General features: G+C 36.9%; 1 protein-coding gene across 7 annotated transcripts in view; it reads right to left on the bottom strand.

The window, feature by feature from the left end:
- The window catches only part of PLD5 (phospholipase D family member 5), a 105268-nt gene that overhangs the window by 69914 nt on the left and 9283 nt on the right, over positions 1-26071 (bottom strand). The window contains exon 1 of one of the 7 annotated variants that reach the window (XM_039366437.1): positions 8840-8880. The exons of 5 other annotated variants lie outside the window; for them this stretch is intronic. In XM_039366437.1, the coding sequence (XP_039222371.1) occupies positions 8840-8857 (18 nt within the window). In that variant the 5' untranslated portion in view covers positions 8858-8880. Of the gene's footprint in view, positions 1-8839; positions 8881-26071 lie in introns of those variants that run through there. One more of the 7 variants, XM_039366442.1, reaches the window with a different exon arrangement.

The following is a 26071-nucleotide window of genomic DNA, read 5'->3' on the forward strand; positions in this document are numbered from 1 at the left end:
ATAAGTGTGGCTCTCCCCGCTGTAGAGTGATACGTATCTTAAGGCTGCATTTACTTTCTTTGACACATCTAAGGAAGCATATAATTCTTTCTTTTGCACTGTGTCGGGTGAGGTGGAGACAAACGTGCACTGTACTTGCATACTCTGGAAACTCCATGACCCCCAGTCTTGTTTCTGTTCTGGCAGACGCGGCTCATCCCAGTGTGTGGTGCTCAGGGAGAACGCACGTAGCTGCAGACATTGTTTGTCTTGTTTGTCCTCTGTGGACAAAGCTAAGTTGTTGTAATTCTTGCTTGTCTGGAACACTGTTGCTTCCAAAACAGGTTTGATTGTCACAAGCGTGCAGTGATCTAGGTGTGGTTTTAGGTGAGGTGCTATTCCATTACTAGGAATGGAGGTTTTTGAGATGCTCGCCTGGGTTGGGATTTGCGATTGATCAACACAAACTGTCCCTCCTACAGCCCATCCGAGTTCCATCTTAATGGCTACTGGGGTTCCTGGAGGACCTTCGATTCTTTCATCGGAGCCAATGGACTCTGGGGCATCTCTTCCCACCATGAGTAGGATTTCAGCTTCAGGATCTAAGGGAGGGATTAAATCAGCTATGTGTGCTAAGTGAGGTATTTTTCTTGCCGCCTCTGGTGTTGAGATTTCACTGCAAAAATATGGTAAGGTCTCCCATTCTAACACTGATGGTAACCGGAAATGTGAGCTTCCGTCTATCGCTTCTATGTGTAGACCAGTGATTTTCCTCCCGACGTGTGCATTGGTGCTGTGCACGTATTTATTGCAAAATGCTTCAGTTCACTTGGGAGGTCAAAGAGGTCGAAAAAGGCAGGTTTAGCTATAGTGACTTTGCTGTGTGAATCTAGTATGGCGTACATCTTTACGGCTTTTTCAGGTTGCCCGTCAGGGTAGACTTTTGCAAGACAGACGGGTGAGCATGAAGGAGGGCATGGTGAGTCGCCACATATATCTGTGTAGTACATCCCGTACGGTTTTGGCTGCCCTTCGGAGTCAGTTTGCGTCTCTGTCGTCAAAGTCGCTTGTTGTGTCCCCTCAGATGGCTTCTTAGTTTCTAGATGTAAGGCTGCTGGGTGCTTGTTACTGCCACACAGGTGACACTTCACCCTGACTGCACAATCTTTGGCCATGTGATCTATAGATTCACAGCATTTGAAGTATATCCTATGCTCTTTAAGTAGGGCCTTTCAGTCATCCAGGGATTTTTTCATAAATTCTCTGCAATCGTTTAGAGAGTGTGAGGATTTGTGAATTGGACAAGTCATGCCTTTTCTTGGTGGACGAGGATTCGAATGAGAACTCCTCAGTGTTCGTTCATCAGAAATCTTCTTTGGGTGAGGCGTGATGTCTGTTTTGTACACTGAAATAGTTGTTCTGTCCTTTGTGGCTTGGAAAGAACCTCTATTAGGGCAACAGTTGTGATTGGTCTGTTTTGGCATCGTGAAACGTGTTTCGTGGACGTCCAGGTAGTTAGGGTCGTTGTACATATCTGATTGCTTGGAAACTAATTTTGCAAGAGCAGCAAAGGGTAGAGGTACACTGGGGTACTGTTCCCTGTGGGACTGGGTTATATCATACCATTTATCTTTCAACTGCCTAGGTAGTTTTCAGGTGATAATGTTCTGTGTTTCAAAATGTTCAAGGCGGGCAAGCCCAGGCATAGTGCCACGTTCTTGGCTGCCTGGAGCTCTTCTAGTAAGATGGAGAATTTCCAAATCTGACCAGGATCATTGATATTGATATTGGGGAAGTCATAGAGCTCCGGTAGGAATGAGGCCTGTGCCAAAGAAGGTGCCCCATAGCATTTGTCGAGCTGAAGGCCGGTGGCTAGGTCCGTTAAACGTGATGCGATGAAGGCTTCCACTGCCTTTGAGGATTCGGTACCTAGCCATTGCGACATAAGACTGAGTTCTTCTCCAGGATGTAACTTCTGAGTTTCCAGCTTCAGCTGTTCCAGTTTTTCCTGATTCTTCAGTTCCAGCTGCTCCTGAGTTTCCAGCTTCAGCTGTTCCTGTTTTTCCAGGTTCTTCGGTTCCTGAGTATCCTGTGAATCCAGTTCTCTTTGTTCCTGAGAAATTTTGGGTTCCAGTTTTTCTGTTCCAGATTTGGTTCCAGTTTCTTTTACAGGAAGAAGACCTTGTCACTGAGAGACAAGAATGCATACCAGAATTATTGGCCCATGGGACTTGCGCACCAGGCCCACCCAGTTGATGAACTAGTTTGCCAAGCTGAGGTCCAGATCGTGAAGCCACATGAGTCAGGTTGTAACTCAAAGACTCTTGTACCAGGCTGATCACCGATTTGGTCCCGTTGCTGACGAAGACTGAACCAGAAGATCAAACCTCAAACTATGTATTGTGTTTATGCATTGTTTGATGTAACACTCGCTTATTTTTGTTATAATTGTGCATGTTTTATATTTACTTTATAGTTATGCATGTCTGATACCATGTTTTTACTTATTTAGTCACAAGTTAGTTAACAATGAGTAGTGCTTAATGCTATGTTTTTTGCTACTTCAGTTAGTTAGTAGTGGAAATGTAAATTTCCAAGCAGGGAGTGTTCTGGATCATATAGCTCTATGTAACCCTAACTAGAGAGCATGTATCTGTATGTTAGAACATCTGGCATATATTGGGTTAAGTGCTATCTCCTTAAGAGATGGATTACGGGAAATGCAGTTTAGCTAGTCAGTCATCCCATGTTAATGGGTCAGTGGGAGGAGTTTCTAAAGGGTATTGGGAGACTTCCTGGACACAAGCCAGATTGGAATGTCTTTGTCTAAAGAAGAGCATGGGCCATCAGATGTCACCCGATGACCCTGTACTGCTATAAAGAGGGTATGGAGAGAGAGCATCATTCTTTCACCTATAGAAATGGACAGAGATGTATTATCAGAGGCAACCGTCATGAATGCAAGTAATCTTTCTGATTAAATATGTTTTTTTATGAAATCATTTCTATTGAGTTTATCTATCTGATTTGATTTAAGAAGGCATTTTAATTCAAGATCAGAATAGTTTCCATCCTTGTCTTTCCTTCAGGTGCTTTGGAGAATAGAATGGAAAATCATCCTTACCGAGTCATGGTAACAGATCTCTGAAGAATTTGCTTCCCTTAGACCTGGCATACTTTTGTTTCCACAATAGTCTCTAAAGCAGGGCAGCCCATTCTTATAAAGACGTTGTATAATATCCCACTCACACTTATAATAAGGATTGTGAGGGTAGTTGCCTCTGAAGAATTCAGGTCCCCAGTCCCTTCAAGAGCCAAACTAAAATGATCATGAAAGATGATGCTCAGGAAGGAAGGGGGATCCAGGGTGACCTAAGCTAATCAGCATAGCAAGAAAGATCCCAGGTTTTGACCATGTGATAGGCTAAATCAACAAAGAGGCATTCTAGATTATTTCTACAGTAAAGCTTGCATTAGAGAAGATGAGAAGATGACATCATCAAAAAGAGGAAAAAATAGTCAAGCTTAAAAGAAGCCCAAAAAAATGTAGAGTGCTTATGATGGAAATAAAAAAAAATGATTTGGAAGTAGATGAAAAGGTCTAAAGAAGGAGTATTGGCACATCATCAAAAAGAGGAAAAAATAGTCAAGCTTAAAAGAAGCCCAAAAAAATGTAGAGTGCTTATGATGGAAATAAAAAAAAATGATTTGGAAGTAGATGAAAAGGTCTAAAGAAGGAGTATTGGCACAGTGAACAGAATTAAAAATAAGAGTGATGACATGATTTGGAATGAAATTGAAGTGAGGAAATATTGGAAGGAATATTTCAAAGATTTATATGGAGTAAGTTAAGTGATATATTAAAGTGTAGAAATGAAATGAATGTTAGAAATGTTTATATCCAAGATAAATAGATGAAAAGGAAGTTGTAAGTGTGATGAGAGTTGAAAAATGATTAAGACTGCAGATGTGGATGCTGTAATTTGAAAAATATTAAAATATGGATGTGGGTTGCTTTTGGAGTGCTCGTGCAGTTGTTTAACATGTGTGAAGGCTGTGTTTATTTTTGCTGATTGAAAAGAAAATGCCATTACTGTTCCTTTATATTGAAGAGAAAGGTTACAAGAGTTAATACAAAACTACAGGGAGATTACTTTATCAAGTGTGCTTGGAAAGTTTCTGCCCTCCCAGGTAAACAACAACAGGAAACACAACCAAATGAGCTAATTCTACTTTATTGTAAGACTACAATAACAGAATCTTGCATGTTTGAAAATACAAATCTCTTGCTGTCTGATCAATTAGGGTGGATCCCTCTTAAGTTTCTTTCTCTGACCATTAGCCAGCTGTGGATCCCCCCCCCCCACACACACTTTTCTGATTGTTCTCTAGACAACATTTCTTCCCCTCATCCTCTCATCCCCCCATAAATTACAGGAAAATTATAAGCAGTAGGCTGGTATGAAAGATGAGAATGAACAAAGTTCAGCAGAAGTTTTATACTGATTAAGTGGTGTACAAATTTTTGCCCTTCAACTGATATTTGAAAATGTATAAAAGTGAAAAATAAAGTTTATTGTAAACTTATTGATTTAGAAAAAGTATATGATAAGGTGAATGGGTTTTGCACTATAAAATATTTTGCATAAATATGAAGTTAAAGATTCCTGAATATTGTAAGTATGGAGATAGGAGTAGTGAATCATGAGAATAAATAAACTAGACAACTATACCCTGTTGGGTTATGATTTCAGAGATATACCTAAACAGAGAAACTGAATGACCATGGGTGGGCAAAAATGCAGTGGGAACGAGAGCAATTTCCAACTTTCTGCCAATTTCACCATTGAGAGAAGCTGACAGGGAACATTGGAAATCTTCCTTCCTTCCTTCCTTCCTTCCTTCCTTCCTTCCTTCCTTCCTTCCTTCCTTCCTTCCTTCCTTCCTTCCTTCCTTCCTTCCTTCCTTCCTTCCTTCTCTCCTCTTTCCTTTCTTATGTAAACAGAGAAACAGAAAACTTACTTACTTCTTAGTTCTCTCTTCCTCCCCTCCCGTCCCCTTCCCAACAGTTGTTACTTCTAGGTGGGCTGCTGAGTGGGATTATTGGGTGGGGAAGGGAGTGAGGAAATCTACAAGTGGTTGGGAAATTGTCACAGAACATTGAAAATGAGGATCACATGACCACAGCAGCAGTCCAGCAGCACTGAAGCAATCATCACTTTTCCAAATTTCATTCCCTGGGGAGTAATGCATCCCAGCATTCTGTAAATTAACCCATCTGAGATAATTTTATTGACAAGGTTTTGCCCTATAATGCAACATATAATAATAATAATAATAATAATAATAATAATAATAATAATAATAATAATAATAAGTTGGAAGGGATCTTGGAGGTCATCGAGTCCAACCCCCTGCTCAGGCAGGAAACCCTACACCATTTCGGACAAATGGCTGTCCAGTCTCTTCTTAAAAACTTCCAGTGTTGGAGCATTCACCGCTTCTGGAGATAGGTTGTTCTACTGGTTAATTGTTCTAACTGTCAGGAAATTTCTCCTTAGTTCTAGCTTGCTTCTCTCCTTGATTAGTTTCCATCCATTGATTCTTGTCCTGCCTTCAAGTGCTTTGGAAAATAGCTTGATTCCCTCTTCTTTGTGGCAGCCCCTGAGATATTGGAATACTGCCATCATGTCACCCCTCATCCTTCTCTTCATTAAACTAGACATACCCAATTCCAGCAACAGTTCCTCATATGTTTTAGCCTCCAGTCCCCTAATCACCTTTGTTGCTCTTCTCTGTACTCTTTCTAGCAGTATAGTAGATGGTAAGTGGTTCAACACTGACTAACAAAATTTAAAATATCAATCCAAAGTAATAAGATAAAACCATAAAAGCCAAAAATAAATGAACAGAAATTGGCAACTGAGGAAACCAACTGGTCAACACATTAGGGTCAATCTAGCTTCCTGACTGTCACACCCAGGAAAATAGCCAGGTCTTAAGGGCTTTCAGAAAGACCCTAGTAAGACAAATGAGTGATTGATATTTATCTCCCCAAAAGATCACACAATAACGGTGTTCTGGAGTGTTTTCTGAAGGCCTTCCACTCTAGCCATTTTGTCTGTCATATCTCTTTGGCTTTGAACAAATTCAAACTCTTCTTGGGCGTCTTTTCTTTTGGCCTTCATTTTAGATGCTATAGCTTTTCGTTTGGCTTCCATTTGAACTACTTCATTTTCTCGATCGCCTTTCACTCTGGCAGCTTCAGCTTCTCGATCGGCCTTCATTCTGGCAGTTTCAGCTTCTATTCTGGCAGCTTCAGCTTCTCAGTCGTTCTTTATTTTGATTGCTTCGGCTTCTCGGTCATTCTTCAGTTTGATTGCTTCGGCTTCTAGCTTGGCCTCTATTTCGGCTTCTTCAAGTTCTATGGCCACCAATTCCTTCTTTTTCTGCCTCTCCTCTTGAGCCACACGAAAGACTGCTTCAGCAGCTTTAGCATCGATGGTTACTTGCTCTGCATGAGAAATTCTGGATGCTCGGCTATGACGGGAAGATGCTTTCAAAAGGCGGGAGGCACCTGTGACGGGAGATTGTTGTGACATGCTGGAATGAGTCTTGGAGATATGGCGAAAGGATGAGGCCTTTTCAGACGCGTGAGATGGAGCCACATGTGCCCGTCATGATGGTGCATGTGAGGAGCGGGAAACTTCGGACTCAGCCCTGTTGACCGGTCTGCCTGTCTGGCGAGGCTTGGGCTCTGGGGAACCCTGTGAGCTCTCTAGAAGCTTCTTACATTCCTTGTTTAATAGCTTGAGGCTTTGCATCTCGCTATCGACTCTTGAGTCTCTTAATTGTTCCTGAATGTCCTTGAGTTGCTGTTCAGAGTCCATCCATTGAGCATAGGTGTCTTCCTTATCTCCTTCCACTGCGTGCGCAGATTCTGGGGAGAGTTCCTCTTTCTGTTCATGGTAGAGTTTGTATAATCTGTCCCAGTATCTTTCATGGTGCTTGTGGATGGTGTCCCATTTCTCCATCAGATGTGAGTGCATGGCTTCTGTGGGCTTTCTTTGTTGTCTCAGATCATAGTGACTCTGAGAGGTCTTTGGTTTCACTGAGGCTTGAGCTACAGCCTCTGTGTGCAGATCAAGGTTGGCTGTTGGCAGCATTTCTCCTTGGCTGGCTGGTTGGTGTATCTCAACTAGGCTGGTTGGTTGAACCCCCTTCTGCTAGACCAGTGGGACACTCTGCCATGGCTAGGGTAGGTTCAGTGTTCTTCTCAGCTATTTTGAAGCGAATCTGAAGAACTCCTCTCTTTGACCACTAGGGGTCGCTACTTGTAGATCAGCTTCAGAGGTGCTGTCTGTGGGTGGAGATGCCACTGGGTGTGTTCTCCTGCATTTGTGAGTACTTCAGTGCAGTTCACCCCTTCACCACTAGGGTCGCTTGCTGCAGGTCAGCTACCAGGGTGCTCTTTCTTCGAGGTTCACCCTTTGTCCACTAGAGGGCTGGCTCTGGACGTGATTAAAGGCTTCCATGTAGTTCCTCCTTTAACCACTAGGGGGCATCTGAAGAAAGGCCAGCCAAATTCTTCCTATTACCATGTTACTACTTGTGGCCAGTGGGAGAGTGTAGAGCTATAAAACTCCCACCTGGCCATTAAGTTGCAGGCTGGAACACCTTGGTCATCAGCTTATGATAATAAGCAAGGACAATTGGCTTTGCTTTCTTCTCCTTAATTTGCCTCAAACTGGAACAACTTGGTCTTCAGCTTGAGTGAGTGAATACTTTGGCGAAGTTCACTCTGTGCCCTCTAGGGGGTGTTGGTAGCTTGGGATAAATTTAAGTAACTTGCTCTTTAACTAACAGATTTACTCTGTGTAGTTAGTGATGCGAGCAGTGAAGTACCTTCTTCTCCTCTAGGGGGTGCTACTGCAATGCTATTGGGGTTGGTTCTGCCTCTGAAACCAGATGCCTTCTTATTCCATTAGCATTGACTGAAATTCCAAGCATTCCTAAGGGAGGGGGGAGTTTAGCTTTTCCACCAGTGCTGTATCTGTGAGAGGAGCTTAATTGCTTTCCTTAGTAACCTGTTGCTACGGCAAGTGGGCTAAAAAACAGCATTCGGTTGAGAGATAATTGCCCTTTTATAGCCCTCGAAGGGGCCCCTTGCTGCTCTCTTTTGGTGTTAGAAATCAGACCTTACATGCAAGAAATAAGAGTATAGATTTTTCCTTTTCTACTTAGTAAGGTAAACATCACAATATCTCTTTGATTTAAACATTAGCTTGTAAACAGATCCAAAGGCAATTTAAAAACAGACACAAGGCACTTTATAACTTTTACTTTTCTTTAAAACGTTGGCTAGCATGCAGAATTTGACTGATAATGAATCCTTGCCAGCAGAGGCTTGTCAATATGCAGGTAAACCTTGTCATGCAGTGGCTACTTGCAGAGTTAACAGCGAATTAGCAAAACAATGCATCTGAATCACACCTTTGAAAGGCTGTCTGCCAAACAAACACACTGGCTTTGCTTTGCAGGCTTTAGTGGGAGACTGATCCCAGAGATTACTGTTGCAGGCAATTGAAGGAAATTAGCCACATCAAATTACTACTTGCCTTTACAAAGCTGATATGAATTCTGAGCATTCTCTTACTTGCACGAGAATATCTGCTTTACTTCCTTAAGGGCTGATATAGAGAAAGACTAATAGGTTTACTTTCTTCCTTCAAACTGTTGCAGGAGATCAGAGGAAAATTAATCTTATCAATTTACTATTCTGTCCCAAATAGATAGATAACTCAGAAGAATAAACAGAAAATATCGCTTTTATTTCTAGGAATCCTAAACAATAACTCACTGTTATGTGGAGATACATCCAGAAACATATTTTGCAGTATTGGGTTCATTCCACAGGTAAACTGATATTGAATTTTCCCCTCTTCTTCTGCCTGAGCATCACATGTTGGCATAGGATCTCCAAGCCGTGTGGCTAAGAGACATGAGGCTGGATGAACAAAGGCATTCCGATCTGGCTTGTGTCAAGGAAGTCTCCCAATGACCAATGACCTTTTGAGACTCCTCCCTCTGACCCATCAACATACCTAGCATTTAACCCAATAACTGCCAGATATTCTAACATACTGATACATGCTCACTAGTTAGGGTTACATAGAGCTATACGGTCCAGAAGAAGTTTTATCATTAAAAGGTTTATTAGAGGAATATAGGGTTCATTGCCTATATGTAAATAATATAGTAGCTGATATGAAAATAATGAACAAGGCTGCATTTCTTTCAGAATTCATCTCAGCAGCTGCTATTGCCTCTGTTTATATGACAAAAAGGGGAGGAAAAAATCTGTATTTTTGCTTTTTGCAAGTATTAAAAAAGTTTTCTCTTTGACCACCAGAGAGAGCCACAATGTCACACAGCCCTGATATTCAATGCATTTACAAGGTTTGAATGGAGGTGCATTGCAAATATTTAAAACATTAAGCTGTACAGAGATCTGGATTAAAAAAAGAAAATGTGCTTTGGAGAGCTGCCCAAGGAACTATCTACACTTCCTAATTCAAACACATCTTTTTCTTGTAATCTCTTTAAGGAACTGCCAGTTGATGCTATAGATGCATGCCCATTCAAATTAACAAATCATCTTTTAGGATTTACATTAGTTTAATACATCTAGAAAATACGTATGTACTGTGTGCATGTACTGCATGCATAAATAAAGTGACCATTTTTTGTAAGAAAAAACAAAGGAAAAACTTGAAAAGGGGGACAAATCTGAAAGAGGTTCATAAGGGGAAGAAATTTTTAAAAATGTTTATTTTTATAACTTTGCTTTATAATGGAAAATTCAAGGGCAAAACCAAGAAAATAAATAGTTAAATTATATCTAAAGGACAGCTTTCTGAAATAAAGGGTTGTCCTTTATAATAAAAGATGTATGGTCACCGTATTTATAAAAGAAAAAGGGACCAAAATTCCTGATCCACCATCTGTTCGCTGCAGTTCTTGACTGCCATTCTTTTTAAAAGTGCAGCTACGTGCATCGAAAAAATTGAGAAAAAGGGAAATAGACTTTTTAGGTATTTAAATTGTAGATATTTCTAAATCAAACATACATTATTCATTATTCTTTCCTTTCATTATTATTTCCTTAGAGAATTAGTTAATTCATTCGCAGCAAATTCAAAATTGGAGCTGGCAACCAGTAGGTTAAATAAATAAATTCTTGGGTCAAGGCAATAGAAAATATATCTTCACATACAAGGAGACACAGACCTCATTTCTTTCGGAAAAGACAATGATGTACATGAATATGAGTTTGAGATTAAATGGATGAAATATTCTTGGAAATTTTCTCAATATCAATAGCCATCTACCAATGTTAAAACTAAAATTATTATATGATTCTGTCATGCCTGAACATTTTTTTTCATAGCACGTGCACTGAATATAAAGAATTACATTGCTTTTTCAGTTCTGCAATTCAGCAGAATTGTTCACCAGGAAAAACAATCATTGACAAGTAGAATAGTGTCTATTTCATGAAATTTCAGGAATCGGGCAACCCATCTTGGCTTGGGAAGATACTCTTTTATTCTCATGAAGTCTGATTTTGCAAATGGGATTTATTTATTTATATCCCATCTTTATTATTTTTAGAAATAATTGAAGGCAGCAATGATACCTAACACTCCTTTCTCCTCCTATTTTTCCCATAACAACCATCATGTAAGGTGGGTGGGATTCACGTTATTTTTGTAGAATAAAATAGTGGGCTAGCTTAATTCTTCTGTACAAGACAATATTTACCTATTCATCATATGAAAAGTGTTCCACAGAAATGTCAATTTGGAATAATAGGTTCCCAAATTTTAGCAATAATTCAGGGTTTGATCCTTGATGCCATGTCAGTATTTTACCCATCTCTAATTGAATAGGAAAAGTGTTGTTTTCTATTTGTATTTTTTTCCATTTGTAGTTTTCAAGGGACTGAGGAAAAATGAATTTATGCTAAATCACGATGAGATTCTTCCAGCCAGTCAAATAGACCTGGTGGCCTGGGGCCCAAAGCATTTAAAAACTGACTGACATTAAATAACATTGGATGCTAAAATATTAGACTCAGGGCAGCTATACTTCTTGGCAGCTTTGATGACCATTTGTTCGTATAACTCCAGGTGTCAAACCCCTAAACCCCAGCACACAAATAGGGAGGCAAGATTCTCATGAGTTGTATTAACTGGGTTTAATACCAGGTTAAAAAAAGGTTAGGCTAGAGAATCTTGAAAAGTGAATTGCTTGAACTTCTTTATCACAGATTGTATAATCACAAAGTTAATAGCTATTTCACCAGAAAGGACAGAAATATCCATCTGACATTTCCCATTTCTTCACCAGCTCTTGAAAGATCTCTTACACCAGGTTGTAAGCTTTTGCACCTAATGACCTGCCAATCTCAAATATGCTTTTCAAACCACTTTAAGGGGTATTATACTTAAGGAATATTTTTTTATCTAACAAGGCAAAGGGTGATAGTAAAGCTCAGTCTATCTTAATATTAGCTATCCCACCTCTGGGAGTATGAATAGGTGTCCTGATTTATTACATTCTAATGGAAATATGTGCAATAGTGTTGAAGATAACAATAATAAATAGTAGTTGTCAAGTGGTTTATACCACCTAGATTTTAGATGAAAACTATTTGATGTGTTGTAAACCTTAAAAATAACCTTGTTGTATCAATTGGAAACTGAAGTGGGGTGCTAAGAATATTTCAGTTTCCAGCCATCACTCTTCCAAGGATTAATGGGAAGAAGTAATAAGTTAACATTGATCTTTCAGACATAGAATCCAAATGTTACTCATATCAATCTCCATCCTTCAGTAAAATATAGAACTTAATTGATTTATTTCCAAAGGTCAAAAATAATGCTCAAGAGGAAGCAGGTTAAGACGCAGGTTAGGAAAGAGATTAATACTATTGTTATATTTATTTTTTATTTTTTATTTTTTTTATTTAAAAAGTTTTAAATAGTTTTATTAATAATTAACAGAATAAACCCACTAACCCACCCATCCCCACCCTCCTACTCCCCCCCACTTCCCAGAGCCGAATACAAACATATTAAACATAATCTAATTAAATTTAACAAATAGGTTAAACATAATCTAATTAAATTTAACAATTTATACAACAACTAAATTCATACTTAACCCTTAACTCCCTTTAAACCTTAATAAACGATTATTATAAAAAACCATAATAACAGTAAATAAACTAAATAATTCCAATTATAAAATACTATTAATAATACTTATTATATTAAAATTTAATCATAAAATAAATGGAACTTTTTAGTTCCATATTTAATCTGAATATAATCTATCCATCTACTCCATACCATAATATATCTTTCTTGTGTATGATCCTTTAAATAAGCAGAAATTTTAGCCATTTCTGCTAAATTAGAAACCTTAAGTGTCCATTCTTCTATTGTAGGCAACGAATCTTTCTTCCAATATTGACCTATCAATAGCCTTGCTGCTGTAATTAAATTCAACATTAAAATAGTTTCTTTGACATCAAAATCCTCAAAAATTCCTAATAAAAATAGTTGAGGAGTAAACTTTATCTTCCTTTTAAAAATATTTTGAATGTTCCACCAAATCATAATCCAAAAAACCTTAATATTTTTACAAGTCCACCAAACATGAAAGTAAGTTGCATCAGAACTACCACATCTCCAACATTTGGGCTGTAAGTTAGAGTACATACAAGACAAGTTTTTAGGATCCAAATGCCACCTATAAAGCATTTTATAAAAATTTTCCCTTAAATTTTGAGCCTGTGTAAATTTAACATTTCTAATCCAAATTATCTCCCATAAATCCAATGGGATCGGTTCCTGGATATTCTGAGCCCATTTAACCATACAATCTTTAACCAATTCCGTTTCCGAATCCAATTCTATTAACACATTATAAATTCTTTTTATGTGAGCCTTATTCTGATCTTTAATCTGAATTACCAAATTTTCATCTCCTAATGTTATTCCAACTTTCTTATCTAAAGTCCACCTATCCACTATTTGTAAATACTGAAAACATGACTGTAAAATATTTTCTTGCCTTAATACATCTAAAGATTTTAATTGCCAGTCATTACCCGAACAAATAAGTAATTCTTTATACGAAATTTTTTCAAAATTCATCCCCTTAGAGATCCCCTCAATTGCATGTCCAGGAATCCCCCAAATAGGTATTTTATAATTTAACCTCTAATAATATTTCTTCCAGACTCGAAGTAGAGCACTTCTTAAAATATGCAATTTAAAAGCCTGATCTACTTTCTTACTAAAAATTAAATATGCATGCCAACCATATAATAAATCTCACCCTTCAAGAGAAAGAATATTTTTATTTGTTAAATTAAGCCAATCACTTATCAGAGTTAATGTGGCTGCATCATAATATAATTTCAAATTAGGCGCTTTAAGCCCTCCTCTTTCTCGAACATCTTGCAAAATCTTAAACTTCACCCTTGGTTTCTTCCCAGCCCATATAAATTTATTGATACTCTTCTGCCACTCATCCAAATTAGCATCTTTTTTTTAAATGGGTATTATTTGAAACAAAAAAAAGAAACTTTGGTAGAACATTCATTTTAACAGCTGAAATTCTCCCCAACAACGACAGTTGCAATTTTTTCCAATCATTTAAATCCTTTTTTTACTTTTGTCCATAATACTTCATAATTATTCTTATATAATTTCCCATTAGAAGCGGTTATATATACTCCCAAATATTTAACCTTCTTCACTATCTGAAAACCTGTAAGTCTAACTAAAATTTCGTTTTCCTTCTCAGTCATATTCTTAGATAATATCTTTGTCTTATTATTATTTACTTCGAAACCAGAAAATTTCCCATATTGAGTTATAAGTTCCAATAAATAACTAACCGATTGAATCGGTTGTTGTAAAGTTAACACCAAATCATCTGCAAAAGCTCTCAATCTATACTCATTCTTATTTATTTTTATTCCCTTAAGTACTGTAGACTCTTGAATTTGAATTAACAAAATCTCCATTGTTAAAACAAATAACAAGGAGATAATGGACAACCTTGTCCCTTTTCAATATTAAAAGTCTCTGTCAATCCCCCATTAATAATAATTTGAGCAGACTGCTGCTGATATATAGCCTTGAGAGCATATAAAAACTTATCTCCAAAATTCATTTTCTCTATTTGTTATATTTGTATATACAAACAAAATGTGTGTGTGTGTGTGAGAGAGAGTGAATGTATATGTACACATAGAGAAATACAGCATTCTTAATCTGCATAAAAACCCGGAGCCTTCAAACAGCAGTTGCAATTAAGCAAAAAAAAAAAAAAAAATTCAATGGAGAAGTTAGCAAATAAAATAACTGTAGTTCTAGAAAAATCCATACAATGAACAAGAAGTGGGATTATGAATTCTTCACTCCAAGTACAACAGACGGGTTAATAAAGTAAGACAAAGTTATTGATTCAAATAGATACAGAAAAGTTCTGTATAAGGGAGGCTATTCGATCCTGCTCTCTCAGCACTGAATCTTGCTAACATGAATGCACAAGCACATGAGAGGTTTTCGTGCTGGTAGCTCCTACTCTCTGGAATACTTTCCCCCGAAGAGCTATGTAGCTCCTACCCTGTGTAAATTGAGGAAAAAATAAAATCAGGAGGACTCAATCTTGGTTAGCCATTGGAGTAATAATGGTTTATTTTTACTCCTTCTGTATAGTTTTTATTATTTTTTTATAGCTGTCTCGAATCTTCATAGATCAGGGCAGAATAAAAATATTGTAAATAAATAAATACATTCTATGGAGCTCATCGCTGGGTTAATATTTAGACCATTTTATATATAGCTTTGCAATCACAAACCACCAAATAAATGTTCATAAAATTGGGAGAAGAGCAGAGAATTTCTCAACAAAACAAACACCAATATTTTCAACCTTAAGGATATGGGAATACACGTTTTTTAATAAATACAATTATTATAGTTATATATAGCATGTCTTTCCACCTTCTTCTTTTAAAGACTTTTAAGGTAGTATCAACTTTTCAAGAACTAATTTTGTATTAAAAAATTTAAAATTAAATATTTATTCATCTCTAGAATTAATTAATGTATTGCATGCTATAATTACTTTTAACATAATGTCTATGGAGATTCTCAATTATCCAGTTCATGGTTGTCTCAAAGGACTTTGGTTGTTTTTTTTTTATCTTGAAAACATTTCACTTCTCATTCAAGAAGCTTCTTCAGTTTTCAAGGGAAAAAACCAAGAAAGTCCAGTCAGTTGCCTTTTGCAAAAGTACCTTTGGGATACTCTTAGCACAGCCTTAGAGATTAAGAATATTCCTTTGTAGAAATCTACTAAGTGCAAATCTACTAAGGAACCTGATATTTATCACCATATTTCTTACTTGAACTTTTCTTTGAGGATTGCTTGTACATTTAGCATGACACTTATGATAATTGTTTATTATTATTGCTACTTCTATTATTTTCTGTGACAAGTAAACTCTGATCAAGAGAAATAACTGAATTTGGTATGGTCTTGAAACTTCCACCAAGTGGAATTGGTTTTGAGGAAAAGTACAGCACAAATCTGTATCTCCCAATCCCAAACCCTGGATCTGGTCTAGAAAGACACTGTGATGGATGGTATTGAAACTTGTTAAGAGATCAAGAAGAGACAGGATGGATGCCCCCCTCCAATCCCTCCCCCACCAGGAGTGAACCATAGAGGCAAACAATGCTGTCTCAGTCCCCTGCCCAGTTCTGCAAACCAACAGAAAAGGATCCAGATAATCTTTGAATTCTCTAAAGCTGCCACAAGACCTCTTTCTCAACAACATTCCCTAAAAAGAGAAGATTGGAGATGGGATCAGTTATTCAAGTGGATCCAGCAACGGCTTCCTAAAGAGGGGATAAACCACTGCCTCTTTAAGCAGCAGTGAGGTCACTCCTATTGAGGATGAATTCCCCACTGCCAGGATCCAATAGCCAGGAAGCCTTAACTAGTTAGGAAGGAGATAGGTTCAATACGCAGGTAGCCAAGTTAAATGTTCTAAGGACTCTGTCCAGTTCATAAGAATTCAATCCTCCCAGATAACCACACCAAAACTCTACAGGCTCTACCTCAAGCTCAAAGATCAGTTTGAAACAAATCTGATTCACTTCATCTGACAAATACTTAGAACACTTCTCCTACCAATCCTAGAGATCCTCCTCCAGAAAGTCACTGTTAAATGTACACCAGGTGGCTACTTATGCACACAATAAGAGCAGAAACATTTGACATTTTGCTGCTTTTACCACCATGAGGTAAATCTTAAAAGGGGGATCTAATTCATTCCAATCAGATTCACTCCTTGTTTTCCTTCATCTTGTAGTGCATTGCTTTTCCCCACAACAAAAAAATGGTGGCTGCTGAAACAGTGGAAAAAAATCTCTGCTGGCTGGCTAGGAGTGAAATATGGAAAAGCCCACACTAAAATTAGAGTCACTACTTAAGATATTGTATTGTGGGAATGCACAGAACAGTCAAAGGAAATACAAATCAGTTAGGGAATAAAATTTTGAAAGTGTCAAGCAATTAAGAGGCAATTAGAAATTTATATTCTTTTTCCTCTTTAATATACCATCTATTTCACAATAGCAGAAATGTCAGGTACATGAGATCATTGACTTTACAAGTATCACTGACTTAATTGGATGTCTGATGTCAGGGAGTTACAGATGATAGATGATAATAAAATGTTGACCCAAATAACTGTGATGTGAGCAGTCTGATCGTTTTAACACTCAGCATGAAGTCCTTTGCTGCTTTAAGCAACTCTAGAAAGACTACAGTATAATTATAGCTTACTAGTGAATCTTGAATTATATGGAACAATTAATCAGAAAGATCTAAGACCACAGAAGCTGAAACTGATGAAAACTGAGTTAGTTAATTGGCTGGAAACTCCCACAATAATATTTTCACTCAAAAATAAAAACAAAAAACTCAGCTCTGCAAAGACCTCACTATGTGCTTCAACTCCCATTCCAGATTTTACAACTGAAGGTTGTAAAATTGTGTGCTTGCTATTATGAAATACACACACATCTTTTTGCCCATGCAACAGAAAGTTAAAGATAAGCAGACAACTTAGTCAACACAATTTTAATAAAAAGCATGTTACTGAAAGCAGTCTTAAGCAATTCTGATTGTTTGTTTCCTTATCCCTGATCTCCCCACTTTGGCTGATTTGAATCTGATAACTCACATGCAGTATCCTGAAGGAGAATAATTATGATGGCTTTCACATACATACACACAGATACAGACACACAAATCCAGAAAAATCACTAAGTTCTGCATCCACTCACAATAGATTTTTATAAAAGTCATGAATACTTAATAGAGTCAAAGCTACAACTTGAGCAGTACACTTCTATTGCTGATAGCTTTTCCTGCTCTTTTATATATCATCAAATTAATGTTCCATTGGGAAATCTTTAAAGTGATTTTTCTCAACGTTTTAGAAAACAAATGTCACAATTCGTCATACTTTTCCAGGTCTAAACTGTGTATTGATAATATATATTAATTACCTCCTCTGGAACTAAACTATTTCCTATGGAGTATTTAAATACCTCATGGCAGGAATAACTGGCTGTTTGGGAAGGGCCATCTGTTATAGAAAAAAGTACCATTAAAATATTCTTCCCCAGTGCTGCTGTCTAATTTGGAATTAGGGGATGGGAGCAGCAGCTAAATTTATCATTTACACATTTGTGTGATATATATTGACATATAAAGTTTAGTCATGTATAATATGGTTTCAAAATATATACCACATTCTGATCGCCTTGCTTCACACATACTGTTGTGAAAATTAACCTGTATATATATAGGCCAGAAAACTACAGGAATAGCATGTTATACTGAAGGATTGACTTTTCCATTTATAGAATATTGTTGGATACTCCTATATAAAGTATTGGCTGCTTATGATGTAGCTAATTGATATGCAGAACCATCAGCTTAATAGTATATGCAGCTATTTATGTGTGTATGCAATGTGAGATATATATTTGCAAACATAAATAAATAAAATAAACCTATGAAGCAACACATTTTTTTCCCTTTACTTACACAATTGATTCATCACAAGAAAAAAAAAACAAGTACATCTGCTATTTATTTTTGTAGTAATTTAAGTAGTACTGGAGGAGGTGCTCATTTCCAATTAAAATCTTCTCCCAGTGGTTTCTACTGATCAATTTGGTCTGCCTGGCTGGGGATGCTATGGATTCTATCAGACAAGGAATGTCCGCAAGCAAGGACTAGTCTTATCTGCCATAGCTCTGCTTTCTGAAACATTCTTCTTTCAGAGTTGAGCATGACCTCAACCCCACTGGCCTTTCACAAGGCTTTCTGCCAAGGATGTGAAGGGCCCAGTTTCCTGGCTGTATTGACATCTATAATGATGTTTGTTTCTTGGCTGTCATATGTATTTAATTCTGTACTATGTTGTAACTATTTTTAGTTGTTTTATGATTGTTCACTGCCATGGGTCACTTGTTTGAGATGGGTGGCTACAGAAATTGAATGCATAAATAAATGAAGATCAAGGAATTATGCAATCTCTGAACCATGCATATGTTTTTGTTTATTGTTTTAGCATATTAAAGATGACCCTTTCTTTCTCCATCTACTTCACCAAGAAGTTAAACCAATGCAGGAGAGAAAATGAAGTGTATAGTAAATATGTACCATGACATTTTAATGAAATTAATAATGAAATGAAATTATCAGTGAAATGTATTTACCATGTCAGCATGAGGAACCATTTTTCTGAAAGTGATATAACGGCAAATTAGACTTGGAAAACTTAATATTAACAATAACAACAACAACAATAACAATAATAATAGTAATAGAGTTGGAAGGGACCTTTGAGGTCTTCTAGTCTAACCCCCTGCTCAGGCAGGAAAGCCTATACTATTTCAGACAAATGGTTGTCCAGTCTCTTCTTAAAAACTTTCAGTGTTATATTGAACATAGTTCAATGTATCTGTTTTTCAAATAAGATTTATTAAGTTAGCTAAAACATTTGCTGAGTTTGTTCATTCTCATTACATCAAATTGATGACTTTGTGCCATTAAATTTATGTCAATTCCTAGCAAACATATAGATTTCGCTAGGATTTGTGTCAGATATACTGGGTATAATTCTAGCCAACTTTAGAAGTATCTCTACACATAATGCATCCATTTAAGCACCCAGAGATTTAAAGAATAATGAGAATTTTAAAGGATATCCTTTCTTTGGTAATAGATTTTTGGGGAAATTGTTTCTATTTTGATTGTCACTTAATTTGGTTTCTGTATGTTCTGCCTCCCTGGATCTTCTTCTTGGAATTGAACCTCATATATGCTGAATCTACATTTCTCCATTAAGCAATAGCACCAGAACTTCCTCTATCAGCCTGAATCCATATATTAGATATTATAATTATAATTAGATATTAGAATTCTTTATTGGCCAAGTGTAGTTGGACACAAGGAATTTGTCTCTGGTGCATAAACTTTATGTGTACATACAAGTAATAGTGATATATCATGACCATGAACAACATAAAAATACATTCATCATAAATCATAAGATGCAACCCTTAGTGATAGTCATAGAATACTAGCTAAGCAAACAACATAAATCATACTAGGATACTAAAAATAAGATACAAGCAATGAAGTCATAATCATAAGAAGATAAGCTTACTTAATAGTAAAGATGAGGAGAATAATAGTAATACAGATTTACTAAATAGTTTGACAGTGTTGTAGGAATTAGTGGTTAAGCAGAGTGAGGGCATGGGGGGGGGGGAAACTGTCCTTATGTCTAGTTGTTTTGCTGTGCAATGCCCTATAGTGTTGTCTTGAGGGAAGAAGTTGAAATAATTTATGTCCAGGAGGTGAGGGGTCTGTAGATATTTTCATAGCCCTCTTTCTTGCTCCTGCAGGATACAGATCCTCAATGGAAGAAAGGCTGGTAGCAATTGTTTTTTTCTGCAGTCCTAACTATTAGTTGAAGTCTGTATCTGTCTTGTTTGGTTGCAGTGCCAAACCAGACAGTTATGATGGTGCCAAAGACAGAGTCAATAATTACTCTGTAGAACTGTATCAGCAGCTCCTTGGGCAGTCTGAGCTTTCTGAGTTGGCACAGGAAGAACATTCTTTGTTGTGCTTTTTTGATGACACTTTTGATGTTAGGTGTTCATTTTAAATCTTGAGATATTATAGAACCTAGAAACTTGAAGGTCTCTACTGTTGATACTGTGTTGTCTAGTATTGTAAGAGGTGGTAGAATAGTAGGGTTTCTCCTAAAATCAGTTGTCATTTCTACAGTTTTGAGTGTGTTTAGTTTAGCCACAACACAAGGCTAGTTGTTCAACCTCCCATCTGTATGCAGATTCATCACTGTCTCCAGTGAGACCAATCACTGTTGTATCATCTGCAAACCTCACCACTTCAACTGAGGGATCCTTTGAGATGCAGTCATTGGTATATATATATATAGAGAGAGAGAGAGAGAAGAGAAGTGGAGAGAGCACATAGCCCTGGGGGAGCTCTGTGCTAATTGTACAGGTACAATATCTGATGTGATTTTGCCTAGCTTCACTTGCTGCTTCCTGTCTGTTAAAAAGCTTATAATCCACTTACAGATGTTGGTCAAGCACGGATAGCTGATTTAGCTTAGTGAGAAGAATATCTGGAATGACTATATTGAATGTCAAGCTGAAATCTACAAAAAGGATCCTTGCACAGGTCTTTGGAGATTCAAGATATTGTAGGATGAAGCGCAGAGCCATATTAACAGCATCATCTTCTGATCTATTTACTCAGTAGGCAAATTGCAAGGGGGCATTTGAAGTAAAAAGGAACATAGCACATCTCTAGTGATTTATTAAAGATGCAGGTGATGCTCCATGAGGTCCACCACAAAGCAAAAACTCCATGCCTGCAAAAGTAGTCCCATTGCTTTTACTGTCTTCCTGCAATTTTGCTGAAAGCTGCCAAATAGTCTAGTGCTCTGAAAACCATAGAAATAGCTCCTTTTCTCCTGTTTACCTCTGCATAGTGCTTGTCTGCATATATCCATTCCTTTTCATTCTGTCTAGAGATGCTTGTTCCCTTCCACATCATTCCTTTTTCCCACAGTCCTGCGATCCAGCCTGCAGCAGTAGAAGCAATGTGAAGATCCACAGACTACATTGCATTTGAGACAAGGATCCATACAATGGGATGGAAACAAAAGAGAATGGCCTAGACTTTGGGAAGATCCCATGTGACTCTGCCTATTCTACTTTCCAGCCTAACAGATGGAAACTAATCAAGGAGAGAACCATCCTAGAACGAAGGAGAAATTTCTTGACAGAACAATTACTCAGTGAAACAACTTGCCTCCAGAGGTTGTGGGTGCTCCAACACTGGAAGTTTTTAAGAAAAATTGGACAACCATTTGTCTAAAATGATATAGGGTTTTCTGCCTGAACAGGGGACTGGACTAGAAGACCTCCAAGGCCCCTTCCAACTCTGTTATTCTGTTATTCTGTTTTTCTGTCATTGATATCAAACACAAAATACTTTAGAATCAACTCCTGTTTACATTCTTACTAATTTTATTTTACTGCACTTATATATTATCCTTCCTCCAAGGAATGGCATATCTTCCTCTAATTTTATCCTCACATGTGTTGTGAGGATAAATCAGAGAAAAATTTAATGTCCTACCTTGCATATTTTATGTGGAATAAGTTAGAGAAGATAATTTTCCTCCAAGATGAATTTGGATAGTTTAAATTTGCAGAATGGCAGCATCTTCAATCCAAATATCTTGACTTCTCATGTTAGACCTGATGCTTTAACAGCTTTTGAAAGTCCAACATAACTTTTTCTGTTGAAAAGAATCTAAGTTTACCATTTATTTCTACACAAAGGTGATAAAGATGACTAAGACAAATATTGTTAATTTGTAAGAACTCTTGAAACTGTTGAGCTATAAATTTTATAATGATAAATCGATCGCTTTGGTTTTAAATACATTTTCTATTATCTTACAGTGAGATTAATTCATCAAAAGTTTCTAATTTGGGGATTTACTCCCTCTGAACTTCTCTTAAATTTGTTAAAGAAAATCTTTTCAGACAGGTTTCTTGTTTTTCATATTTTTGTTTTATATTTGGTTTCAATTTCCTTGTATTTGTCTTTTAGTTCTATTTTTCTGTCCCTTGTAGCAAAAAGGAAGCAAGCATTAATTTCTAGTACAAGACAGAATAGAATAGAATAGAATAGAATAGAATAGAATAGAGCTGGAATGGAGCTGGAAGGGACCTTGGAGCTCTTCTAGTCCAGCCCCCTGCTCAAGATCATCCAATGTGTTTGAATTTCCTGGTTTTCGTCTGCCATTGACATACCATGCTTTGAATTCAGACATCATTTTGGCTAGAAATACTGTGGAAGCCCAGCCACTATGGCATATAGATCATAGATGATTGGAATATATAAATCCAGGCAGTAGGTCTCATTTTCCACTCCACTGCTCTTTCCTTTAGCATGTATTGTCCTTGCAAAGAGATTGTTTCACTCACACAATTCATACAAACACTTTCTGCTTATTTATTTGAATAGATTTATATAGCATCCTTCTCTGCTAATTCTAGGCTGAGTTACAAAAGAAGCCGGTTGGGTAGAGCACATTTAATAAACCATGCCTAAAATATATTTCAGCTAAGGAAATACCAACATGCAGTGTTGTTGTCATCTTGTGCTGACTATTGCTTTTCATAAATTTAACTAAAGAAATCAGTTGACCATATTGTGATTGATGCTAAAACTTTTAGATGAGTGAAGTTGTTGCTGTAATGTTTGTTTTTATAGTTATTCTTCATTTTCTACTGGGTAAACTGAGATGACACAAAATGCTATCAGTGAGCACCTTGTCTTCCTTCACTAGTGATCTTGTTACTTTATTAAGGGATGCTTTTCTTTTAATTTTACCACAAAATACAATTTGAAGATATAATAAAAGAATTGTGACTATATTAAGATGGCATTTGTGTATCAGCTATTAATTATCATGGGACTATTAGATCAACTATAATAATCTCTACTGTCTGTAAATCAGCTATATAAATCTCTTAGAATAAACAAACTGTACTCTGCTAATTACAAAATTATGATAAAGCATGGATGCATAACCTTTGCAAGGCAACGTGACACAAATTTATTGCTCATATCATATACTGCTTTACCTGTTTATAATGTTTTGTACAGGAGTCTGTGTTGAAGTGGAATAAAAATGAAATAAAAGCAGAAGCACTCTTTATATGCTTTAATATTTTTGTGCCAATAATTTGATAAGGATTCTGATCTTATATCCATTAGGATAATAAGCTACCAGCTTTTGGAGGAAGAAATGGCAGACTGGAGAAACTTCTATGAAAAGTCACAACCATGGAGAAGAATGAAGGTTTCATTGGACATACAAAAGAAAAATCAAAAGGGAATTACAATAAACCAAGAAAATGATGTGGATAGTTCTTTCATACTGAATTTATAAAAAAGATTTGTTAAAGCTTGGATGAATCCTGTGAGAAGGAATAAAAAAAAATGAAAATTATTTGACATTAATTAAATGGAGTAAAGATTAAGATTGTTAGAAGTAAAAGGAAGGAATACAAATTTGGTTTATTTGATCAACTTTGTTATTTCTGGCAAACCTTAATGGACTTTTGCTGATATCAAGACTGATGTGACAATGCTTTATACTCTTGGGACATAGAGTGAAGAAATCATTTGTTGCAAATTAAAAAGAGGTAAAAAGTTACAAAATAGCTTATACTTCTTGTGATGAAGGATGGAAATCACTTGTTTATAAATTTCTTATATTTTTCTTAGTATACATGAACATTAAGAACATCTATTTCATATACTGGTAATACAAATGGAAAGGCATTTTATGAAATCTATATGCATCCTGCACCACAATCTAGCATGCAGAAAATGACTGCTTCATTATATTCACTCTGGTAACTCACAAGTTATGCAGGCGTGATTCACATTTGAACCACTGAGTTTTTGCTTTGGTTTTTCACAGATTCCTCCTTCAGAGACAACTTATTTGTTTACATTTAACGTAAAGATTCATATAAAGGAAAGAAAATGATTTTTTTTCTTGCCTATCAACAATTACAACCTGGAGACAGCCTGAGGAGTTGCACACCGATCTGTGCTAAGCCATGTCACAGAATATGTTGGAAAGACCCTTAAAATCATCAAATCTACTCATCCGTACAGTGATGGAATCTATTATTACAGTATTCTTAACATCAGGGTGGGGAGGAATCCTAAAAAGACCACATTGCAATAGATGTTAGAACCATCTAAATCTGAAAATACTCCATCTCTAACCCCCAGCTTCAAGAATAGGGGAAAATCTATTGGTCTTTGCACAACTTCATCTGGTTCACCAGTTGCAGTCTTTCCTAAATTGGAAGATCTTTCAGACAGGCACTCATGCCCTAGTCTTGATTATTGCAACATGCTCTACATGGAACTGCTCATAAAGACCACTTGGAAGCTTCAATTGGTCCAGAATGCAGCAACATGGACAATGATAGGCACATCTTGATGTGCCTATGTGACTACTTTACTGCAAAAGCTACCATAGTTGTCAGTTAGCTTCCAAGTGTGATTCACAGTGCTTGTTTCAACCTATACAGACCTTCTTTTAATCAGTGCCAATTATCAGCACCCCAGAACCATGCCTTTTCTGCCATAGCACTTGCCCTCTGGAATAGGCTTCCCTTTGGAATACAAGAGACTCTGTGACATTCTAGAGGGTCTCAAAAACTAGCTCTGGGCAAATGTGGTCGCAACCACTTGCTTGGTATGTAATATGTCTTTTCTTGTTGCTGGCCGGATTTACCATCTTGTTTAATGTTTCCTATGCCAACTATGTATTTGTTATGTTGTGTTTAGGTTGTGAGCTGCTGAAGTAAGATAAATAAATTCAACCTCCCTTTTCTATGTATGTTAGCTTTATTTTATTTTATTTCTAAAATTTATTAGCAACTCATCTTGCCACATGGTAACTCTGGGCAGCTTGCAATATTAAAAGATAAAACTGTAAATAATATAAATACAATACTGTAAAATCAACCTAGCTAAAAAGATGGGGGTATATGATGAGGCAGGGAAGAGGATGGGATCTGTTGTTAATTAATTAACCACCCCCAACATGAAGCCCCTCCTTTAGTGCCCCAAGCCAACTGGTAGAGCCAGGTCTTTAAGCTCTTATGGAAGATCAAGAGGGTTGGAGCTGATCTCACTTCAGGAGGTAAGATGTTCCAGAGGGCAGGTGCAATGGCAGAGAAGGCTCTTCGGTTTAGCTGAAAGATCCTCCTTACCTACAAAGGTTTGCTAAGCAACACCTATTTTGTTCTTATTGGAATGGCACGCAACTCTCTGTAGCTTATATTTTACAAGTTTCCAACTCTCCTGCATTTTTTTGCTCTGGAAGCTTTCTGCCTATGGAATCCTTAGTACTTAGTAATCCTTGTTAAAACTGGTTCTTCTGCATCCAGCGTGCACATATATTCTTGCTAAAAATTCTCTGTCTGTAATCTCTTATTTCCCAAGATGACATGGCAAACTTCCAAAGTTTCCAAGGCTTTTATCTTTTCCACCAGCATTTCCCTATTATTTGGAATCAGATCTAGGACATTCAATCCCTTGTCTCATCTTCAAACTTCTTGAAAATAATAATAATAATAATAATAATAATAATAATAATAATAATAATAATAATAATAAAGTGGGAAGGGACTTTGGAGGTCATCGAGTCCAACCCCCTGCTCAGGCAGGAAACCCTACACCATTTCGGACAAATGGCTGTCCAGTCTCTTCTTAAAAACTTCCAGTGTTGGAGCATTTACTGCTTCTGGAGGCAAGCTGTTCCACTGATTAA

Source organism: Crotalus tigris, unplaced genomic scaffold (assembly GCF_016545835.1).
Source record: "Crotalus tigris isolate CLP2741 ecotype Arizona unplaced genomic scaffold, ASM1654583v1 scf7180000020324.788712, whole genome shotgun sequence".
Taxonomy (NCBI): Eukaryota; Metazoa; Chordata; class Lepidosauria; order Squamata; family Viperidae; genus Crotalus; species Crotalus tigris.